The 25,519-nt window shown below is 39.6% G+C and overlaps 1 protein-coding gene across 1 annotated transcript in view; it reads left to right on the top strand.

Annotated features, from left to right (window-relative positions):
• Positions 1 to 769: 769 nt before the first annotated feature.
• adam10a (ADAM metallopeptidase domain 10a) overlaps positions 770 to 25,519 on the top strand; it is a 158,199-nt gene continuing 133,449 nt past the window's right edge. The window contains exon 1 of the mRNA XM_060853003.1: positions 770 to 1,090. Coding sequence (XP_060708986.1) covers positions 1,021 to 1,090 — 70 coding nt within the window. The 5' untranslated portion in view covers positions 770 to 1,020. The remainder of the gene's footprint in view (positions 1,091 to 25,519) is intronic.

Consider the following 25,519-nt stretch of genomic DNA (forward strand, 5'->3'; position numbering starts at 1 on the left):
TAACCAACACATCCTCCTGTGATTGAGGAGGGTACTTCTACACACATTAAACTCATATAGCCAAATGAATAACTTGTCTGACTTCGAGGTAGACCATCATGCTCTCAAGAAGGGACTCTCATGGTTCAATGGTGGTTCCCATTCCCACCCCAGATGAAAAGTCCTGGGTTCAAGTCCCAACTCACTCCAGATGCGTGTTGTAGCAGATCCATTATCAATATCTACTTCTGCACACCGTCATTATTGACCCAAGATTTGGAGATGCCAGTGTTGGACTGGGGTGTACAAAGTTAAAAATCACACAACACCAGGTTATAGTCCAACAGGTTTAATTGGAAGCACTAGCTTTCGGAGGCGCTGCTCCTTCATCAGGTGGTTGACCAAAGGGCCTGTTTCTATGCTCTGTGACTCTAAAATCTATTTAATCAGATTTAAGAGATTTTAGATCAGGCCCTTTGGCCCAACAGGTCCACACCGACCCGCCGAAGCGCACCCACCCATACCCATTCCCCTACATTTACCCCTTACCTAACACTAGCGTGTCCAATTCACCTAACCTGCACATTTTCGGACACACCGCCACCTGATGAATGAGCAGCGCTCCGAAAGCTAGTGGTGTTGTGTGATTTTTAATGATGGAACCACGATTGTTGGTTGAAATTATCTCCCTGGGGCGGGCGTGTTTTGGTGCAGTTGGAGCGGAGGACGCGGCCCCTTTAAGAGTGAGGCGGGCTCCTTATTTGGCAGCGCGCGAGGGCGGCCGAGGAGCGGCGTTTCCAGGAACGTTCAGTTAGTCAGCTCGCGCGGCTGGTGCCCGCCACACACCCGGCTGTCGGCCTCAGCTCCTCAGGAAGGAGCGAAGTCAACAAACCCGAACGGATAACGTGAAGAGTTGGCGACGACGACGACGAGGAGGAGAATAAAGGGGGGAGGTTCGGGGACGTAGCCGAAGGCACCGGTTCGCCCGCGGAATATTCCAGATTAAATTCCCCTTCGCTTTCCCTGGGGCTGCGGCCCGGGATGCGGGCGCCGACGATGCTCCTGCTCGGAGTCGGGCTGCTGCTGCTGACCTGGGCGTCGAGTTTGCGCGGTAAGAGGCCTCCGTTTCCTTGCCGGGGCGGGGTTGTCAGTGAGCTGCCAGGGTTGGAGAAGAGTCCGAGGCTGTGCACTCGGGACCGTGAGGCCTGGCTCCCATTGTCCAGAGGAACCGGCCCTCGCCGCCGATCGCTCTCCGGCATGGGCCTTGGTTTTATTTTTATTTCACACGTACTCCCGCTCCTGTGCCTCGTCCGGTCGTGTTTTATTTAACTTAAACCCTGGGTTTATGAGAGTTTCCTTCCAGCTCATGCTGCAGTTGGCTTAGTCCTCTCGGCCATCGCGGAAGACTGAGAATCTGTCGTTCTTCCATTTGTCTTGGTGTCTGTTATAGACTTTTTTATTTTAACTTTATCTTTTCCTTTTTTTAAATCCCTCCCCCTTACCGATTATCATTTCCTTGTGTTCATTGTGCAATCTCCTTCTTCTGGTTTATGCATGTTCCAGCAAGTAGGCGACACCCAGTATCACATCATCAAACCTCCACTGCTTTCTCTTAGTTTCAGTGAAACAGCGAATGCCGAAAAACCCGATTTTGATGTGCATTATGCTTTCCATTCTTGTTCAGTGGGTTGTTTTTGATCTCGCATTTGTCGCGCTGTTTGCATTTTGCAAGGCACGAACGCGTCAGGAAGTAAGGTGAGCGCCTCGCCTTGTAAACAATGACTGTTTTAATGGGGATGTGACTCGGGCACTGAAGATCTTGATGGTCACTGGCATGCAATTCTGATGCGGATTTTTAACGTGGTCAACAATTTTCAGACTGATCGCTTTTCAAAAGACTGGAGAAAATGCGTCGCCCACATGTACGGCTTACAAAGGAACCTCTGAAGTGGCCCTAAATTTCTGCAGCCTACTCATCTGTCAGAAACCAATCAATCTGACTGGCAATGTTCCATGACACTTTGTCACGCACAGTCATAAAGTTACCCAGCAATTCTCGAAGTCAGTGGTGAATTGAATCATATCAGCCCATGTAACCGTGGATACCGTATTAGTATTCTTGAAAAGATCCATCATGGTTCCTTATTCCACATAGTGATTGCTGCAGGGATCGCTGTACCTCTTTTTTTTGTTGATGTTGGGCAAAAGGTGGAATGACTGTTGTTGTTTTTCTTCAATTTTTGTCAAAACCCTGGAAGGATTACTGCTTGGATGAGGTTCTGGCGGCAGCTGCAGCCACCCGTGGAACTATAACATGTGTTAACAGCACACATAGAATATATCCACTTTTTGAACAATCGGAAAGTTTTTAGACTTGATTGAGGAAAATGTTTGGTTTTTTTTAGTCGTCTTTAATCCAATCAATTCGTCTTGCTCACGTGATACCTTATGAAAAGTACCAACTATGTGATATCAAATTACCTAAGGAATATTAACTAAATTTTGCAACTGTTCTCTTGGATGTGGAGTTTGAAATTGTCGCATGTTTCAGTTGCAAATTCTTTTCAAATGTTTTGAACATCAGTACCCTGTTTTTGAATCCCTTCTGTTGCCTTGTTTGGTTATGGAGACATGAGCTCTGAAACAGTAAGATACATAGATGTACAGCATGGAAACAGACCCTTCAGTTCAACTCGTCTATGCCGACCAGATATTCCAACCTAATGTAGTCCCATTTGCTAGCACTTGGCCCATATCCCTCTTAAACCCTTTCTTTTCGTATACCCATCCAGTTGCCTTTTTAAATGCTATAATTGTACCAGCCTCCACCACTTCCTCTGGCAGCTCATTCCATACACTCACCTCCCTCTGTGTGAAGCAATTGTCCCTTATAGGTTCAGGTTAAGAGGGGAAAGACATATGTCCTCTATATCTAGACCCACACTTCAGGGAAAACACCTTTATCTACTTACTTTACCTGTGCCCGTCATGATATTATAGACCTCTTAGATCACCCCTCAGCCTCCGTCGCTGCAAGAAAAAAAGCCCACCCTATTCAGTCTCTCCCGATAGCTCAAACCCTCCAACTCTGGCAGCATCCTTGTAAATCGTTTTTGAGCCCTTTCAAGTTTCACAGCATCCTTTCAATAGGAGGGAGACTAGAATTGCATGCAGTATTCCAAAGACAGCCTAACTAATATCCTGTACAGCTGCATTATGACCTCGCAATTCCAGTACTTAATGCTCTGACCAATAAAGGAAAGTATACCAAACGCTGCTTTCACTGTATTTTTTTTGTAATAAACATAAGCAGTTTGACAGGCTAAAGTTATCGTGAGATCTTCCTCTGTGTAGGTTTTCTGACAAAAGACCTGTGGATAACAGTTGCTATTCATAATATGAAGCTTCTGTTTTCCTCCATAGTGGAGAAAGAAAGTATTGTACTGAGTTTTTCTAATCTGATAATGCATTTATGTGGCACAATTTTGACATTTTTAGTTGTTATGCTCAGTACAAGGTCCTGTTAGCTAAGTTGGCCACATAGCTAATATGGTTCAATGTAATATCAGCAACTCTGTTCCAGCAGAGGTAGACTGAGGACCTGTCTCCTGTCAGACAATGGCAAAACATCCCAATGAAAACTGCCAAGAAAAATAACACAAGATGGAGCTTTAACAGCCAGCGGGCTTTCAGGCAGAGTGCGTGTGGAATGAAAATAGTATCCTACTGAAAGTGGATTAATGTTAAGCTAGAATTTTTTTGAAATTTCTCTATTTTGGCTTAGTAAATGAATTAATCTTGTAACATGGGCAAGAATACAGTATGGGGCTCTCCAAGTGAGATTCTCTTTTTTTTGTATCTGAAGTTTCCTGTTATTTGTTTCCACCCATTTTTCTCTTTTTTTTTCCAACAATAAGAGGAAGTTTAATTCCTTGAGGGCTCATCGACATGGGAAAACCTTTCCCAGTACAAAAATGCCAAATACTTTGTTCAACAATGAATGTTTATCCTCCCCGAAGCTGCTAACATGTGTGAAGTTTGTTAGTTTTAAAATTTGATGTTTTCTGTGCTTTGAGAACATGACAAATTTCTTGTGTTGATGGTGTGATATTAATTGTTGCAATATAAATTATTTCGAGTTTTCAACAGTTGTTTTGGGGCTGATTCTTTTCAAGAGTAGAGTTTTTTTTGTACTTTTGACTTGTACCACTGACTGTCTTTTCCCTTGTGAGAAGATGGTAGGAGAGTAAGTGCCCAAGTCTCAACCAAATTGACATCTGACGTGAAATTATCGAGGCACTGGAGCTTTTTGATATTGATTTCAATTTTTTTGTGATAACTTCAGGCTGTTTGGTGGAGTGTAATTGTACAGCAAATGGACTTCCAGCTTGTGTCTTTGTCACAATGTATTTCCTGTTTATTGGTTATGTTAAAAATGAATGCCATTCAGTGGAAATAATTCTTCAGAGGAATCATAACATTACTCTTCAATATTGAAAGTAACTGTCTAAATGTAAAGATAGTTGGAGTTTCCCTAAGTTGAAATCTGTGTTTGGTAGAAATCTGCGTGTTTCTGTTCTCAATTAGTCTTTGATTCTGCTACTGTCCTACCCGCAAAATTAGAATAAGTTGGTATCTAAGCATAGTGAATTATTCTAATTTTATTTGAGATTTTTTTGTCGAGGAGCTTCATTATTCTTTCCACAAGAATAATGTGAACTTAACAATGCAGAAGAAGTCTCTTATTCCCTTTTTATATCTAGTTAAAAACACTGCAATGCTTTCCCATATTATGCATGCCAAGATAATAACTGAGCTTAAGTTTCTCGCACCATTAGATTAATATATAAGATTTTGTAGTTTAAACTATAGTAAGCTTCTGACTATGGGATATAACAAGTAACCGTTCCTTCTGTTTTAAAACTGGAAAAGCAATACGAGAGTATGAAAGCCCTTTTCCACTGGCTTTGTGCCTGAAAATCAAGCCTGACCCTTGAGCACAGAATTGGTGAGTGTATCATTTATGAGGTGCAGAGTTTTGGATCAGATGTTAAAACCCCCACCTGCTGCTGGATGCCATGTCAAAGATCCCATGGTACTGTTTTGAAGGACAGTAGCAGAGAAGTTGTTGCTGTCCTGACCAGAATATTTATCTCCATCAACAATAACAAACAAGATAATTTTTTTTATCATACCTTGTCTGAGATATTAACAAAGCTCAAGTGACTGCCAAGTTTTATAAGTTTTTAATGACGAGAAGCCTTCAGAAAGGAAGTTAGTGGGTACAAAGAATTTGACAAGTCTGCTGGTCATGAGAAGCATGCTATGAATGAAAGTCTTTTGGGGAGGGTGCAATGGGGACATAAGGGTGAAGTGGAACATTGCAGCGAACCCTGTCACAGAATAGTTAGAGCACAGTGGAAGCGATTTGACCTGTTGGGTCTATTTTGACTGTCGGTAAGAGCTGTTTAACTCATGCCATTCTACAGACTTGGTCTGCTGGTCACTTACATTCTTTTGTTTGTATGTAATCCAATCTTGAATGCTTTGTTTGGATTTGCCTCTACTCCGTTATGAGGACGTGCATTCTGAGTCTTAACTACTTGTCCTTAAAATGGTTGTTTATGTCGCCACTTATTTTTTTGCCAGTCCCTTTAAGTTTGTGCCATCTAGTATACAAACAAATGACATTTGTTTCAGGAGTAGGAAAAGGCCATTCTGATGCCTGAGCCAGTTCTGTCTTCAATAAGCTCGTGGCTGATCTGAATGTAACCTCATCAAAATGCTTGCACACCCTTGATTAATAATAATCTATCTACCTCCTGTGCTTAAAAGTATTTAAGGACTCTGTTTCCACAGCCTTTCTTTGGAAGAATTCAAATGAATATTTCATCTAATCTGTTTGAAATGGGTGACCTTTGGCTTTCAAAAGGACCTCTAGTTCTAGATTTTCTTTTGCCTAAGAGGAAACATTGTCTCCACATCCACTGTTAACTCCCTTCAGGATTTTATATGCTTCAATCATGTCGTCTCTTATTCTGCTACATTCCAGATCCCAATATAGCCTGTCAAACCTTTGGTCATAACACAACCTGCTCATTCCAGTATTAGCACAGCAGGTTAGGCAGCATCCAAGGAACAGGAAATCCGATGTTTCGGACCAGAGCCCTCCTTCAACAGATTCCTGATGAAGGGCTCTGGCCCGAAATGTCGAATTTCCTGTTCCTTGGATGCTGCCTAACCTGCTGTGCTTTAACCAGCAACACATTTTCAGCTCTGATCTCCAGCATCTGCAGACCTCACTTTTTACATTCCAGTATTAGGCAAGTAAACCACCTTTTGAATTGTTTTCAATGCATTTGCATCCTTTGTTAAATAAAGTGACCACTATGCACAGTACTGATGTGGTCTCATTAGTACCTTGTATAACTGAAGCATAACTTTCCTGTTTTTGTATTCAGTTCCCTTTGCAATAAGTGATTCTACTAAATTTCATAATTACTGGCTGGACCTGTATATTAACCTTTTGCGATTCATATGGGAAGGCACCCTGATTCCTTTGTATCTCAGAGCACTGCAATCTTTTACCATTAGATAATTACTATTTTCTTCGTCTAACCATAATGGACACTTTCACGTGTTCCCACATTATGCTCCATTTGCCACATCTTTGCCCAAACATCGAAGAAAAAACAGAAAATGAGGATTGCAGATTCTGGCAATCAGAGTCAAAAAGTGTGCCATTGGAAAAGCACAGCAGGTAAGGCAGCATCTGAGGGGCAGGAGAATTGACGTTTTTAGGCATAAGCCCGTTATCAGGAGTGTCCACATTCCTGATGAATGGCTCATGCCTGAAACTTCAATTCTCCTGCTCCTTGGATGCTGACTGGCTGGCTGTGCCTCCCAGTGCCACTTGTTCAACTTTTAATATACAATCTTTTTGTAGCCACATACTGTTCTCTTCACAACTTTTCTTGCTTCTCTTTGTATCTGTCCCTTCAAATTACTTACGCAAATTGTGAACAATTGAGTGATTCCAGCACCAATCCCTGTGGAACACCACGACCTTGCATCCTGTCAATCTGAAAAACAACGTTTTGGACCTCATTCTGCACTTTGTTAGCTAGACAATCTTCGATCTATGCAATATGCTACCTCCTGCATCCAAGTTTTTATTTTACTTAGGAATTTTGGTACACAATGGTGTCCCATCAAATTTCGGTTATAAATTGAAGTATAGCACGTCCATCAGATTTCCCTTTATCCACAGCATGTTACCACCTCAAAGAACTTCAATCGATTTGTCAAACAAGATTTTGCTTTCACAAAAACATATGGATTGTGTCTGATCATCTTGAACTTACATAAGTGCCTTGCTGTAACTTGTTTAATAATAGCTTCTGAAATTATCCATATGACAGTTTTTAAGTGAACTGGCCTAGAGCTTTTGTCCTTTCTGTCTTGTTGTCTTTCTGAATGAAGGAATTGCATTCATTATTTTCCAATCTAATGGGGCTATCCCTGAAACAAGGGACTTTTTGAAAATTGAAACCATGCATCAAGCAGATCATTCACCACTTATTTCAAAATCCCCAGATGAACTTTCTCGATGCAAATCCTGCCCAGCATCATTTTGTCTGATGATTGATTGATTGATTGATTGTGATTTTTCCCGAGTACTGTGCTGCCGCCACCAAAGGCTTTCTCCAAATTGTGTGGCTTTCCAGCCACTGAGGTCCCTTGCAAGCTGACTGGGTGCTGACACATCATCGTATCCTCTGTTTTGAAGGCTGATGTAAAGTTAATCTGCCATTTCTTCATTTTACATTATTAATTAGTCTTGTTTTCTATAGAACCGATTTCTCTCTGTTTGGAAAAAAAACCAAAAGTGCTGGTAAAGCTCACTGTTCTGGTGGCATCTGTGGAGAGAAATCCAGTTCATGTTTCGGGTTGAGTGACCCTTCTTCACTTTAACTCTAAATTTTAGGACTACTTAATATTTTTTAAAATTTCTGGCTAAATTGCTCTATACTCTCCATGTATTACATTTTTGGTCATTCTTTGCTTTTTTTTTATGTTTTACTGTCCAGTGTTCTGCTCTGTTACCTCAACACAATTATATACTTTTTATTGAAAATTAATACTATATTTCATGCTCATAGTTGGGGATGATGGATCATCTCCTTAGTATTTTTGTTATTTGTTAGAATATATCTATTCTGTATATTCTGAAATAGACCTTTTGTTTTTAAAAAAAGAGGTGCAATAGCACACATTTATCGATCTATCCTTTTAGATGAAGTCACCATAGCAGTCCTATTCAAGATCAGTGGTATAGTATGGTTATAGTGTTTGCTGTCCTACCAACAGAAATCCCAGAAGTTGTGTGGCAACTGTTAAAAACTGAGCTTTGTTAGAAAATGGTTTTGTTTGCTGTGTCTCCAGTTGCTAGTATTAGCAAAGCCATGCCTATTCTTTTGTGTCTATGGATATCCAATGATATGGTTTTCACTGAACTACCTTTTTTTTTGAGTATATTTTTTAAAAAAAACTTGTTTTCTCTTCTTGTCCTGAATTTTGGAGATTGTTCTCCCATAATCGAGGTCACAATTTTGCTGCATTTAACAGTTATGTTAACAGTTTGAAATGTTACAGAATCTACCTAGTAGAATAAATTTTCATTACTAGGCCAATTGAGAAAGATCTGACTTCATTTTGTATTTTTAGCTAACATGCCACGTGGTTTTATTTTCATTTTATGGTGGTTTGTTCAGTGTGTCATTTTCTGTGATGTATCTTTGATATACTCTTTGTTCAAAAGCTTCAGGCAGACTTAAGAGAACCAAGATACATGTGCTTGCTTGCCTTAGTCTTATTTCCTTTCTAGGTGGGAAATGCCTAATCTCCCACTTGACCTTCAGCAGATAGTGCAGCCAAACTAATCATAAGAGTGTGGCATTGTGGCTGAGTCTTATTATTGTGAAATCCAGTTGCGTAGAAGTGCCTATTTGAAATGCCAATTAGTTGTTCCATGAATAAAATTGTTGATTTTTAGGGCAGAACCACGAAACCTGAGCCTTGAGAGAAACCAGATCAAATTAGGACAAGGAGGAAACAAGAAATGGAGTTTGGCAATTGTTTACTTTTGAAATTTTGCCCCTGATTCTGTAATTCTGAGAGCAGCTTTTTCTCCTTTTAATCAGGGTAACCTTCTTGTTCTAAAGATAGCTTATTGCATAACGAATCTTAAGTGAATTACAGCCCTATAAAATATATTTCAAGATTCTGTTGGGAAAGCACAATAAATACTAAAAGCCTCCAAAGTTAAATTCAGGAAACATTCACTTGTATGTCGGTGAATTGTCTCTCGCATTGGATTTGCCCAAATAGTCATTTTGGTTCTGTTTGGTCCCTAAAGTAAGGTCTAGTATTGGTATGAGTAGTGTAAGAAAAAAAAATCATGAATATACAACTTGTGTATTGTGCAAAATTGACTAGCTGGTCGAAATCCTATATATTGGAAACAGTACTGACGTGACAATTACTGGAATGTGTGCTGAATCACATTGGAGCATTATGGCTGAATACTGTGCATTAATTTAAATAAAATTCCCATCTTGAAATATACTGCTATTGAACTGGTTTGACAAGAAATAGTTTGTTTTTCTTATCTCGTCAGTATTCACAGACAATTAGATTGTAATTTCTGTGAATGAGTACATGTCTCCTGGATGCCGAAAGAGTGACCTGTTAATTTGGAAATCCTTTTGTCCTCATTTTTATTTTTATTTTTGTTCACTCACAGCTTATATAGAATTTGGTGCATGGATATTTGTACCTGCTTTGGTGTTTGGATCCAGATGTAATGTATCAGAAGGGTTGCAATGTGTGCACATAAACATATCCATCTGAAGGATGCTGCCACAGCAGTTGTTAGTTTCTGTGCCAATAGGTTGTGTTGGGTTCGTTGTGTGCATGCTGCTGTTAATCTCAAATCTGGTTGCTTTGCATTTGTTTTCCTAACGCCGTGGTCTAAGACCATCCATGTGTTCCTCAGTAACATTTTGATGTTTGGAAGGGAAGTGAGGTAGTTCCCACCTGGGCAATCAGGTGTTTCTCAGAATTGGAATTGTTTCTATTTGTCTCTTGAAGCTTGACTCCTGGATCAGTTGATGGTATTTTCATCTCTTCGACTAGAAGTCGAGTGAGGCAAGAATACTGCAGCCTGAGCCGTAGAGCATACAGTTTATTGGATAAAATACTTGAAGGTGAATAATGGTCTCGGAATCCACAGTATGTGAATGACAAAACTGAAGAAAGGAGTGTAGATATTCAACTAGACTTAATTAAATGTGCTAGGAGAATATGGAAATATGAAGACGGTATTAAACTTTAGCACAAACTGTACCAAAAAAACAAAGAAGTGGCACAGGCTGTTTGGCCTAAGCTAATTGATATTCACATTTATTCTTTTAGGTAGTTAAGACTGACGTTTCCTGATCATTTCCTGCAATCATTCTTCCTACATACCCAATGCAATGTTGGATGTTGACTAAGCTTTATGGTTGAAAATGTGTTGCTGGTTAAAGCACAGCAGGTTAGGCAGCATCCAAGGAATAGGAAATTCGACATTTCTGGCATAAGCCCTTCATCAGGAAACGGATTTATCCTTCGAGTTAATCTCACAGACTTACAGCTATCTACGTGGAGAAATGTCTTTCTTGTCTGTCAAAATCTCTCAACTTTGTTTATCCATGGCTTACTATTTTTCATGCTTTTTCGTCCTATATATTGTGTTCATTCACTCTATCCCTTTTTTTTGTGTATCATCCAATCTGATAGTGCGTACTGTACTATAAGTTTTATTCAAGCTTTACCTTCAAACTTTGATGTTTCTCTTGAAATAAAAGCTGGTGTTTTTGTTTATTAATCAAACGGCAGCAGCAGCAACACCGTCCAATTAATTTTTAATTTTTGACTCGGTACTCTTTTCATCTCACATTTCTTTAATCAAAATAAATTTACTTTGTTTTTAACAAAATCGCATCACTGTACAAGAGCTTTGAATTCCATCTGCTGCATTTTATACTTCATCTCCCCATATTATCTCACTTTTTACTGTTTCCTTTTCACTTTCTGAAAAGTTAACTACATTCTCTTTTCATGTGCTATTCAAATATGGACACCATTCCTTTTAAGATTGTAAACAAAACAAATACACTATCAAGTGACCAAAGTACCGAGACATGAAGGCTATTCTCTTGGATCCATTCTGTGAAAACTGTCTTTCAATCCTATTCTGCATTCTCCCTTTTAACTTTCAGCCTATCTTTATTATTCTTTTTTGCCATAATTCCATATCCCTTGATCTTCTCCAATCGTATCTGGAGAAGCACCTTGTTAGAAGCATTCCTAATGACCATTGACACTGCAACCACTGCATTTCTCCCATTTTCCATGTACTGTATTCAAGGAACTAGGTTTGTCCAGCACACACACACTCTTGGTTTTAGAAGTCAGTGTTCCTACATGTAACTATCTTCTCCATCTAGTTAATTTGGTACACTTTGTGCCTCTGTTCATTTGGATGAAGTGTGTGATGTTGCAAGCTTATGTTTGTAGCTTATAATTTTCATTTTGAGTTAAATATGAAGCTGTCTTGGATTACAATTCCAACAGGGAATACCAGATGCAAAGATCTAGCAAATAGAATACTATGTGGGGAAAATGTTAAATTGTTAGTCTTGTCTGGAATAACAAAACAAAAAAAAATCATCTCAATGGTGAGAAATTTCAGAGCTTTGAGATACAAAAGGATCTCTCTTCCAGTGGATAAATGTTAAATGGTTAGTGTACATGTACAAGCAAACAAATAGGAAAGTGAATGGGGAAAGGGGAATTAATTATCTAAAAAACCAGGGTATGCTTCAGTAACACCAAGCACTGCTAAGACTACATGCGCAGTTATTGTCACCTTTTTATGGATGGAAGTAGATGAATTGTAACCATTTCAGAAGAAGGTTGCTCAGATGAATACAGAGTGGTTAGATTTTCATACGATCAGTTGTACTTGCATCTGCTGGAGTTTAGAAGAGTGAATGAATGGTGACTTGATTGAAATGCACAAATTCTGAGGAGCTTTGATACGATAGTTGTAGAAGGAATGTTCCCTCTTGGGGGAGACCTAGAATTAAGGATTGCTGTTGAAATGGGCGTCTCCTGATTTTCTTCCTGAACTGAGGTCAGAAGCAGAGCACTTGGGATATTTTTCACGGACAGGAGATGGCTTCTTGATAAGGGTGAGGATGAAAGTTTATTCGTAATCGCAAGTACAGAGGAATCTCAATTTGTTTGGCATTCGATTATCCAAATTTTGGATGATCCAGGCAAGATTGCAAGGGTCCCAAAGCTTGGCTAAGCTGTTTGCTGAGCGTGCAGTTATGGACACAAAGTCACCACCCATGTAATTTGGATTATCGAGGTTCCTCTGTATGTGGATTTGAGGTTATAATCAGATCAGCCGTAATAATCAGTGGCAAAATGGGTTTTTGGGTGCTGAATGGCCTATTCCTCCATTTTCATGTACACGTTAAAAAGGAAGGTATCACACTGAGTTGGTGAAGTGCATCCTTAAGCTTACATGAGATGCATTGTTGCATGAAATGGGAATCTCAAAATCTAGAAAACTTGTGTTTTTCATTTTATGACATTGCTTGGGAATTGTGATGTGATACTTAAATTTAACCGTTTCTTAACAACTTGATGTCATCAGTTATAGTGTCAGGGCAGGCTGAATGGAGAGTCTTGTCATGATCTATTGTTTTTGTTCATGTCATGAAAGGAGAATTTCATAATGCCATATCAGATAAGTCTGACACAACCTATTTTCATTCACTTGTACTCATTTAGCTTTAAACCTCCATGTGCCATGCTTTCAAGTTTCATTATAGATAGTCAACACAGATATTGGTTAGTACCTTTTTTTTTTAAAAGTTACGTCAGAATTGCTTGAAAATATAACTTTAAACAGATTCCAGAGGATTATGATTCATTCACTTGACAGGTTTGGTTGTATGTGTATTATCCTTGGGTTGTTGGAGAGATCAGATTAGGATTTGAGCATGTGTGCATATCCATACACTGACCTTGGCATGAGGATAGCATTTGATTTGGTTCGAATCACCCTTGTTGTCAAATAGCTTCCTCACAGTTTCAAATGGGTATGGTTTTGCAGTGACTTTGATACCTTTTTGGAGCTGCATTCTAATCCATATTGGTGTCTCACAGGTTGAATGTTTCTTTTTGTGATTGCGTATTTTTCATTTAACTTGCATAACTTTATAATTTTAGCTTTTCTTTCATGTGCCGCTTTTTTCCCTTGCGAAGTATTGTTGCATCGTTAGCAGAGAGAATTCAGTGATCTGAGTTTCAAGATTGAAAAGTTTGTCTCCACAGGTGCTGCCAGACCTGAGTTTCTCCAACAATTTCAGTTTTTTTTCAGATTTCTAGCATCTACAATTCTTTGTTAAATTTTAGGATTGTTGCTACTGCTAGCATTCAGTCGTATAGCTCAGAAACAGACCCTTGAGTCCAACTTGTTCATGCTGACCAGATATCTGAAATAAATCTAGTTCCATTTGCCTACACTTGGCTCATATCCCTCTAAACCCTTCGTATTCATATACCCATCCAGATGCCTTTTTAAATTCTGCAATTGTACCAGCCTCCACCACTTCCTCTGGCAGCTCATTGCATATTCGTATCGTTTGCTGCGTGAAAAAGTTGCCCCTTGGTCCCTTTTAAATCTTTTCCCCACTCATCATAAACCTGTGTCCTCTCGTTTGAACTCCCTCATCCTGGGGGGAAAATCCTTGTCCACTGACCCTATCCATGCCCCTCATGATCTTATAAACTTCCATAAGGTCACCCCTCAGTCTCTGCTCTACGAGAAACAGCCTCCGCCTATTCAGCCTCTCCCAATAGCTCCAACCTCAACCCTGATAACATCCTTGTCAGCCTTTTCTGAACACTTTTTTTTGTATAAGCATGGAAAACAGACTTGCACATTCCAATCATGGCCTAACCAATGTTCCGTAACATGACTCCTATACTTGATGCATTGATCAATAAAGACAAAGATACAAACATCGTCTTGGCTGTCCTATCTCCAGTGACTCCCCTTTCAAGGAGCTATGAATCTGCATTCCAAGATCTCTTCAACACTCACCATGACCTTACCATTAATTGTATAATTCCTGCCCTGACTTGCCTTTCCAAAATGCAGTACCTCACATTTAGCTAAATTAAACTCCATCTGCCACTCTTCAGCCCATTGGCCTATTTGATCAACATTGTGTTCTGCTCAGAGGTAATCTTTGCTGTCCACTGCATGACCAATTTTGGTGTTATCTGCAAACTTACTAACTGTACTTCTTATGCTCACATCCAAATCAATTATATAAATGACCAAAAGCAGTAGATTCAGCACTGACCCTTATGGTACACTGCTGGTCACAGGCCTCCAATCTGAAAAGCCACCCTCTGTCTTCTGCATTCAAGCCAATTCTGTATCCAAATGGCTAGTTCTTCCTGTATTCCATGTGATATAACGTTGCTAACCAGTCTACCAATCGGAACCTTGTCGAAATGTGGATTGGACACAGCTATTTGAAGGCAAGTCCATATTTGAGATGTGGGAGACTTTCAAAGATGGTGCAGGATAGGCATATCCCATTGAAGGCAAAGGATAGGAAGGGCAAGTTTCATGAACAGTGGATGACAGGAGAAATTGTACGACTAACCAAGAGGAAAAGGGAAGCATACATAAGGTCTCGGCAGCTAAGAACAGAACTAGCCCTGAAAGAATATGGGAAGAGTAGGACAAGTCTTAAACAAGGAATCAAGCTGGCTAAAAGGGGTCGTAAACTAGCTTTAACGAGCAGAATTAAGGAGAATCCCAAAGCATTTTATTCTTCTATAAGAAGCAAGCAGGTAACTAGAGAAAGGATTGGTCCACTAAAGGATAAGGAAGGAAGGCTGTGTGTTGAACCTGAGAGAATAGGTGAGATTCTGAATGATTACTTTTGCATCAGTGTTCACTGAGGAGAGGGACATGATGAATGTTGAGATTAGAGGTAGAAATTTGATTCCTCTGGATCATGTTGACATAAGGAGGGAAGATGTGCTGGGTAGGCTAGAGGTTAAGGTGGACAGATCCCCAGGACCGGATGGGATCTATCCCTGGTTGCTGAGGGAGGTGAGAAAGGAAATAGCTGGGGTCCTGACAGATATTTTGTGGCATCCTTAAATACAGGTGAGGTCCCGGAGGACTGGAAGGTTGCTGATCTTGTCCCCCTGTACATGAAAGGTAGTAGGGATATTCTGGGTAAGTACAGACCAGTGAGTCTGATGTCATTGGTGGGAAAGTTGCTGGCGAACGTACTGAGGGATAGGATCTATTTTTATATTTAGAAAAGAATGGGCTTCTCAGTGAGAGGCAACATGATTTTGTACGGGGAAGATCGTGCCTTACCAACTTTAATAGAGTTCTTTGAGGAAGTGACTAAGTTGATAGATGAGGGAAGGGCTGTAGATGTTCTATACATGGACTTCAGTAAGGTGTTTGATAAGGTTCCCCATGGTAAATGAATGGAAAATGTGAAGTCACATGGTGTGCAGGGTGTTCTAGCTAAGTAGATAAAGAACTGGTTGAGCAACAGGAGACATAGAGCAGTAGTTGAACAGAGTTTCTCGAAATGGAGAAAGGTGCCAAGTGGTGTTCCACAGGGGTCCGTGTTGGGGCCACTGTTATTTGTAATATAAATAAATGATTTGGAAGAGGGCACTGGTACGATCAGCAAGTTTGCAGTTGACACCAAGATTGGTGGAGTAGCAGAAAGCATAAGAGACTGTCAGAGAATACAGGAGGATATAGATAGACTGGAGAGTTGGGCTGAAAAGTGGCAGATGGTTTTCAATCCAGACAAATGTGAGGTGATGCATTTCAGCAAGACTAATTCTAGAGCGAATTATACCATGAATGGAAGGGCCTTGGGATAAGTTGATGGGCAGAGAGATCCGGGAGTGCAGATCCATTGTACCCTGAAGGTTGCTGCACAGGCGGATAGAGTGGTCAAGAAGGCATATGGTATGCTTGCCATCATTGGACGGGGTGTTGATTAGAAGAGTTGGCAAGTCATGTTAAAATTGTACAAGACACTGGTTTGGCTCCATTTTGAATACTGTGCGCAGTTCTGGTCGCCACATTACCAAAAGGATGTGGGCGCTTTGGAGAGGGTGCAGAGAAGGTTTACAAGGATATTGCTTGGTATGGAAGGTGCTAGCTATGAAGAAATGTTGAGTAGGTTAGGTTTATTTTGATTAGGAAAAAAGGAGATTGAGGGGGAACCTGATTGAGGTTAACAAAATCATGAAGGGTATAGACAAGGTGGATAGAGACAAGCTTTTTCCCCAGGGTGAAGGATTCAATAACGAGAGGTCATGCTTTCAAGGTGAGAAGTGGAAAGTTTAACGGGGATACATTTGGCAAGTACTTCACACAGAAGGTGGTGGGTGTTTGGAATGCGTTGCCAACAGAGGTGATAGAGGCAAGCACAGTAGATTCGTTTAAGATCTGACTGGACAAATGCATGAGTAGGTGGGGAACAGAGGGATACAGATGCTCAGGAATAGACAGACAGACTTGGACAGTACATTTGGATCAGCTCAGGCTTGAAGGACTGAAGGGCCTGTTTCTGGGCTGTAAATTTTCTTTGTTCTTTGAATGCCGAACTGAAGTCCATATCGATCACCACCACCACTCTACCGTCATCAATGCTCTTTGTTACTACTTAAAAAAAACGGAATCAAGTTAGTAAGACACAATTTCTCATGCACAAAGCCATGTTGACCATCCTGAATCAGCCCTTGCCTTTCCAAATACATGTAAATCCTGTCCCTCCGGATTCCTTCGAACAACTTGCTCATCACTGATCTCAGGCTCATCAGCCCAGAGTTCCCTGGCTTTTCCGTACTCCCATTCTTAAGTAGTGGTACCATGTTAACCAAATTCCAGTCTTCTGGCATCTCAGCTGTCGCTATCAATGATACAAATCTCTCAGCAATCACTTCCCTAGCCTCCCACAGAGTTCTTGGGACTTAACCATCTCTATTCCACCACCACTGTAACATGGGCACTTTTCTAGATTATGCAATTTATTTCCCCACACCCTTCCTTCCATATCCTTCTCCACATTTAACACTGATGCAAAATAGTCATTTAGTATCTCTGTCCTCTTTCTTTCTCACCGCCCCCCCACCCCCAACCATCTCTTGCAGTTTCCACGCATATGAGATCTTTCTGGTCTTTGAGGGGCCCTATTCTCTCCCGAGTTACCCTTTTGTCCCTAACGTATTTATAGAATCCCTTTTGGATTCTCCTTAACATCATTTGCTAAAGCTATCTCATGTCCCCTTTTTTTTTCCCCTTCTGATTTCCTTCTTAAGTCTACTCCTATTGCCTTTTAAACTCTAAGGATTCACTCGATCCATCCTATCTATACCTGACACATTCTTCCTTTTTCTTGACCAAAGCCTCTAACCATCCAGCATTATCTACACCTACCAGCCTTGCCCTTCATCCTAACAGGAACGTACTGTCTCTGGATTCTCATTACCTCCTGTTTGAAGGCTTTCCCTTTTGACCTGCCCCTTTTGCCAACATCTGTCCCCATTCAATTTAACAAAGTTCTTGTCTAATACTGTCAAAATTGGCCTTCCTCCAGTACAGAACTTTAACTTCTAAAGTTTGTCTGTACTTTTTCCATCGCTGTTTTGGTTCTAATATGTGGAGGTGCCAATGTTGGACTTGGGTGGGCCAAAGTTAAAAATTACACAACACCAGATTATAGTTCAACTGATTTTTACTTAGAAGTACAGAGGAACCTCGGTTATCTGGCATTTGATTATCTGAATTTTGGATTATCCAAACAAGATCGCAAGGTCCCAATGCTTGGCTAAACTGTTTTCCGGCATTCAATTATTTGAACAAAATACCCTCTGCCCATGTCATTTGGATACTCGAGGTTCCCCTGTACTTGCTTTCAGAGCGCTATTCCTTCATCACGTAACTAGTGGGGCAGGATCATAAGATACAGAATTTATAGCAAAAGATCACAGTATCATGCAATAGAAATGACATATTGAACAAACCTGGCTTGTTAAGTCTTTCATCTTTTAGAATGGATTGCAGGTTTTATTTCATGAATATGTAAATCCCAGAACTTCTTTTTTGGGATTTTCCTTATATTGAACCGAAACCTGCAACCCATTCTAAAAGGTCAAAGGCTTAACAAGCCAGATTTGTTAAATATATGCCATTTCAATTGCATGATACTGTGATCTTTTGCTATAAATTCTGTATCTTATGATCCTGCCCCACTAGTTACGTGATGAAGGAGCAGCACTCTGAAAGCTAGTACTTGGCAATAAACCTGTTGGACTATAACCTGGTGGTGTGATTTTTAACTTGGAAGCCAGTAGAATTATGGTGACTGGCCCCAAATTGCTCCCCCACTGACACCTCAGTCACTTGCCCTGCCTTATTTCCCAAGGGTAGGTCTGGTCTTGCACCTTCTCTAGAAGTTACATCCACAGACTGAATCAGAAAATTTTCTTGTACGCACCTAACAAATTCCTCTCCATCCTAACACATAGGGGGGGAAGATCCAAATACGGTGATCATCTCTTTCCTATTTCTGAGTTCCATCCAAATAAATTTTCAGGTGTATTGTCAGGAATGTCGTTCCTAATCAAACACATTTCTATCCTTCCTAAAGCATCTATGTCCTTGAACATTAAGCTGCCAATCCTGTCCATCCCTGAGACACGTCTCTAATTGCTATGATATCCCAGTCTGTTTTTCCCAACCATGCCCAGGAATTTATTTGACTTTTCTGTTCAGCGTTTTCTTTGGAAATAAATGCAGTTTAATTTATTAATCCTATCTTGTGCTCTGCTTTGTTCCTACCTGTTTGACTTGATGCATTATGAACAAAGCAAATGTTGATCCCTGTAATAGTATTTAAGATTTTCAGTCATGATAAATCTTCTATACTGTTTCCTGTCAGTGTTGTATGATAACCTTTTGAATAAAAACCTATCATGGCAGGTGTTAGTCTCTTTGTATTAACACATACTTCATATTATTGGGTAGAGTCATAAGCCTTTATGAATACGAAATTGGGCTTCAGAAGATTTGAAGATGAGCCCAAAACTTTGAAAAAACTTTTCAGTGTCTTTGCAAGGTTCGAGCTTTCTGTTATACTTATTTGTGCTGTTTTTAAGTTTATGACCATGCACACACGATTAAGTCTGAATTTCAAATGTTTAGGATTCTGTACAATAATCAGGTGAGCTATATTTCTGTTGAATCATCAACAAACTAACCCAAACGTATCACTTTGTATTTCAAACTTGCTGGTCTTTTTAAAACAAAATCATAGTACAGCTATTACCTTTTTGAAATAGTCACTCTCCAATACCTGTGTATAGTCTGTGACAAAGGCAATAAATTTACTTCCTGTTAGATAATACACCTACTGTACCTTTCCAGCACCACCCTAATCTAGACTCTGATGTCCAGTATCTGCAGTCCTCACTTTCGCCTGTGCAAATATACACTCAACTAATTGCTGTCCTCTGTCTGAACAGCAACATTAGTTACAAAATGGGCAACAACACATGTCAAGAAAAGTACAGATCGGATTTTGTCTTTGTTAGAAAACTCCAGTGGGGAAATGCCCTAACTAATATACAAAGAAAAATTGAAGATTAATGGCACTGCAAGACTTATCAGTCTGTTGAACATCTCTGGGCAAGAGTTTTTCTGTTCTTAGTTAATAGAACCTCGTTGCACACCCAAGCACTTCATAAATATAAAGAAGGCTTTTCCTGCCACTGCCTTTTCAGGCAGAGTTCCCAGTGGGGTGAAAATAGTCTCAACTCTATCCATCTCCAATCTTTCTGCTATTTGCTTAAATCTCTATTCAATATTTGCTGACATCAGTTGTGGAAGATAAGTCCTTCCTATCCATTGTAGCTAGATCCCTTATTTTTATACACTTCCATTAAATCTTCTTCCTTCAACTTGCCTCTTCCAAAGAAGAAAACAACAACTTGTCGAAAATAAAAAAAAACAGAATTTTGGGAACGTGGAGCATTTATCAAGTGCAGAATACAGGAATGTTTTACATCTTTGTTCGTGAGAGCTCTCAGTGTATCTTTTCCTTGTAACTAAAAATATTCCTCCTTGGCCACATCTTTGTTTAATATTCCTGACGATGTTCTGTTTAGTCACATCCTTCCTGTAATGTGGTGACCAAGAACTAGCTCTTAATGCCCCTTAGATGCAGCTTCATTGTCCCTGTAAGATAAGTAGAAATTATTTTATTTCTCAGAAATCTGAGATACTGAAATACAATGTTTATGGTATGAACTAAATTAGTGGAAAGTATTTTACATGTATGTACAGAGGAAACTCTATTATCTGGCATTTGATTATCCGGCAAGATTGCAAGATCCTGATGCTGAGCTAAACTATGTTATGTGACGTTTGATCATCTGGAATTCGGTTCACCCAAGAAAATAATCCTCACCCAAGTTCTTTGGGGTTGTTGTGTACACAAAAATTAAAAAATGCATATCTACCGTTTAACCATGGAAGTAAAACTCTCACGTTTGAATTTTCATGTAATGAGTTTAAATGGACTACTTGAGCAGTTCAAGTATCCATGCAACTGAGTAATAAGAACACGTGGTTTCTAATGGTGTTCATTATTCATTTTTAAATCAGTAATACAATTTGCTAAATATGGCTCATTAATTGGATAATATTGCGATAAGTTGCAGTTCATAGGTCAAATATTTAATGGACTTTGCTGATACTATGTTCAAACCTATTATTGATTCATTATTTTGAATATTTTAAAAACTATTTGGTGACGTAGACCTTCTTGAATATAAGCATGAGAGTTATAATCTTCATCGCTCAAGTCTTTATCAAGTCAATTTTCATCTTCACAACCTTTTCACCAGTGCTCTGAGCAACAGAGTTGATCTAGGCCCAAATAATTATTTGCACAACATTATATTTGAACTCTTTAAAATAAATAGTACACATCCTGGATAGACTTTGTAGGAATGGAGTTATCATTCATGTACACACATGCACAATATGATTTCCTGCAGACTTGAATAAATGTTCATGTGGTTAGCCTAGTCAGCAGTATGCTTATCCTGCTTTATTGCTAATTGTCTCCTCTGTTGGGGTTGCATATGTGAACTGTTGTTTGCTTGCTGCATTAGTGCAGTGTACTGGCACTAAGAAAATTTGCAGCCCCACTCTCTCTAGGTTTGGCTGTCATGGCAAATTGCTTGCTATATGTGTCTTTCAGCGTTCAACAGTTGACTTTTGTATCTATGTGTCTCACTCTCCCTCTGTGTTGGACTTGTATACATAATCTTTCCCTTGTGGTCTTTAATTTCATATGTTCGATATTTGTATTTTCAATGCAACTCTATTAAAAATTTCCTGCTGTATTATGAATTGTTAGGATCAGTAAATATGACATCCTAATAAGTTTGTCGCATCGGCTTTACACTCACCAGAACATTTCTGAAATTTAATTGATGGAATAGTGAAATGTGTACCTGAGAACTTTCTCTGTTAACATGCAAAATAAATCACCGGTGCTGTAAATGCCATTTGCCTGGCTTCTTTGTCACATAGGGGATATCTTTAATTTAGGTACATCCTTCTAATTGTGACTAGCTGCTCAAACATTTGACAACTTTTTATACACCTTTTAGTAACAAAGTGAAAGAGCTATTACAAATCTGCAGAATCTGTTATGCCACTTCACTTGAATAACCCACACCTTTTGTCCTTGACACTCCTTTCCAAAACCTGGGTTTGTGCTTCATCTTGTGTTGCAAAGCTTCCTGGAAATAAAAACTGTCTTGTTCTTGACCCTGTTCTCTCTTCCTACCTTATACATGTACATATGCCTTGCTTGTATTTTCAGTTAAATGTTCAATGGAAGCATGTTGATTTTTAAAAAAATTTAATTATGTATGTAGCAATTAGGAGTAGGCCCCTCCGACCTGCTCTGCTATTCAATAAGATGTGGCTGGCTCATTTTTGGTTTTGCAATTCACATAGATTGTTAGGGAAAGATATCATAGATTTTTTATTAAGCAGTGGAATCAGTCTCCCTCCTCCTTTATGTATATTCTATGACCCTGCCTTGAGGTAGAGTTGCATTGTATACTCATTGTAAAACAGCATGTTCCCGCCTGGAACTTGTATACAGACAGCAAGCTGTCTCTTGCTCTTCTAAACATCAGTGGAAACAGACCAATCTATCCATCCTTTCCTCACAGGACATTCCCCTTTATTGCCAGTACTAATCTGGTAAGCCAATTCTCAACCAGTTCTAGAGCATTTACATTTCGAAATTAAGAGCGTAAACATGCAGCCAGTACTTGAAATATGGTCTTAGCACTGCCTTGTACAACTTAAGCACAACACACTCTCGTAAATGATAGCATTCCATGAGTTGTCTTGATCTGCTGCCATACCTACACATTAACATTTTTTACTCATGTACGAGAGCATTTGCAATGATTTACAAATCAGCATGTTATAATCATTTTCAATTTAAGTAATAGTCTACTTTACTTGTACTTTCTGCCAAGGTAAATAGCTTCACTTTTTCTCATGTTATCCCATCTGACCTGTTTGTGTCCTTAATCAACTTGGCTATGATCAGTCAGTGCTCTCTTGTTTCCTTCACTGCATACTTTTCCGATCTATTTTTCATGTCATCTGCAGTCCACTGGCACCCCATTAAAATGCCTTACTAATGAGAAATGATCCATTTATGTATACATTATGTACATTTTTAAGTAGTCTTTTATTTTTGGTTACCTTGTAATTTGAGCAAGTAATTGGTAGTGACCACCTGATTAGCACTGACCAATAACTGTCTCTTTTGGTCTGCTGACAACTGAGGTAGTAGACAAAAATTATCAGCCAAAATTTTCAAAACTGCGGATCTGTTTGTCTTTATCCTTGCATGCTACTTTAAGTATGAAAATAGTTGAATTGAAACCTTTTTTAATTGTTTGAGGCAAGGCTTTTATTTTCTTTTCTAGTGGTTGTAGACTTTAGTGTGCAAGCTTTAGAATTCAAAATCCTGGAACACTGTTCGTAATAGCACTGTGGATATCCTTACATTTAAGGACTCCAAAAGTTCACAAAGGCACCAAGTCCAGGGTAATAGAAGTGGACAATAAATGTTGGTCAACTTCACCTGCAATCCTCATGAATATCTCAAAAGGGTTGCACTCCACAAACTGTCTCCCAGCACATGAGTTGTCAAATAGGTTTAAATGCAACATGGGCTGAAGTTTAGTACTTTCAGGGGTTTTAATCTAATTTATTTGGAAAATATTAGATTTTTCATCCGACTTGATCTCATAGGGGTATTTTGTTTATATCTGCTTTAACCTGAACATGCCTGGTGGGCTGAATTGATTGGCAGTATCTGAATATGATTCCAAAGGTTTGGACAGTTCTTGAATCTTGCATCCAGCATAATGCTGCCAGAGTTCAGTGAAGAAAACTGAAACTGAGCATGTAGATACTGTTAGTTCCCATATTTGACGAAGGCATGTAGCATTAAAGAGAGGGAGACCTGTGTAGCAGCAGGAACTGCTTTAGCTAGTAAAACTAGGAGGAGAGGGTGTGCTCATGATTTCTTGTACTGTGTTCTGATAATGCATAAGCTCATGTACTGGCATGTTCGTCTTTGGTTTTTAGCTTCAATCATGTGATAGTAAACAATATGAACAAAGCAGCTTGGAAGAAAATTTAAATATAACTTTGGGCAAATAAATCAACATTGCTCCATCTAATCATAACGCCCATGGAATTGTTTATCATGAATGATGTATTTTCAGCAAGTCTGTCGTTTTGGAGTTGGAGGAAAATAAGTTTCAACAGACTATATATTGTTCCTCCATAACTGGTGTAAAAGTGTTTGCCTTGAATTATGCTTTTCAAGTCCAAGTTGTATAAATGTGACAGGTTGTGCTTGCATTGTTTCAACTATGAGAATGGCAGCTGGAGTGAAAAGGTCATTTGTGTACAGAATTTGAGAAGGGATTCAACTGTGGTTTTGTGCAAATAAAACTGGTCCTGTTTCTAATGTGATGCGTGTCTCGCATACTGTGATTCATAGTGAATAATAAGGTGTGTCCTTTCTGTCGTTTGAGATTTATGGCAACTTGTGAAACTGATTACTTTTTGGTGAATAAATGGAAAAGTGTAATTTATGTGCACACGACGAGTGAATTGAATGGGCCCTGAAGCTGGTATACCGGTTCAATCTTTTTGATATATTGCCTAGGCCTCTCTATTCCATCAGAGTAGTTTCATATTGGCCACTATTTGCATTTTCCAAATAGTGGACCGCTTGGACTAGCAGTTAATTTCAAATCAAGGCATGCCTTCAAGCAATCTTTCTGCTGCACCTAAGTCCAACTATCCTTTGATTACAACTTCAAAAAAAACCAAAAGAACTGTGGATGCTGTTCATCACAAGCATTTTGAAGAAGAGTCACTGGTCCTGAACTATTAACTCTGATTTGCGCAGATGCTGCCAGACCTGAGTTTCTGTTTTTTGTTTCATTGCCACTTTGCGTCACTTGTACACATCCAACACATGGCATGCATTCATCCTAGCCTTCGCAGTAATAATTTTTCCATTCTTTTGAATACCTTATCAATATTTTCCAGTAGAACCTTGGCGCCACCCTCAACCAGTGCATATTCCTCATCCAGCTTTCACTGAGTGGTAACAAAAACAGAAATCACAGGAAAAGCTCAGCAGTACTGGCAACATCTGTGGAGGAAAATCCGAGTTCATGTTCTAGCTCCAGTGACCAGAACTGATCTTTAGCATTGAAAATGTTGGTATATATGCTAAATAATGGGTAGTGAGTAGGAGTGAATGATAGGTCCCGCAGGGGCCCAGCAAGATAGAGAACAACAGTTGCATAGACAAAGGAGTGGGTTAAGGTCAGCCTGGGAGAATAATTAGCTTTTAATAGGAACTGACAATGGGTTGTTTGTGATAGCAGCCCTTGTGATGACATGGTCAGGTGTATGGGAGTGAGAGTCAGAACCTGGGAGAATGTGCTCATGCCCTAAAATTATTCAATTCTATAGAGACCTGATGTTGTAAATGAAATGCCGTTCTTTCAGCTTGCGCTGAGCTTCACTGTAGCACTCTAGCAAGCCTGAGACCAAGATGTTGACTGGATAACATGGAGTGTTGAAATACTGCTTCTCTCCAATGGAGTGAGACCACATTGAGCAGCCAGCACTGGACTAGATTGAATAGAGTGTAAGTAAATTGCTGCTTCACCTGGAAGATGTGTCTCAGTGAGGAGGGATCAAGTACAACGGCAGGTTTTG

This window comes from Hemiscyllium ocellatum, chromosome 39 (assembly GCF_020745735.1).
Source record: "Hemiscyllium ocellatum isolate sHemOce1 chromosome 39, sHemOce1.pat.X.cur, whole genome shotgun sequence".
NCBI classification, from domain to species: Eukaryota; Metazoa; Chordata; class Chondrichthyes; order Orectolobiformes; family Hemiscylliidae; genus Hemiscyllium; species Hemiscyllium ocellatum.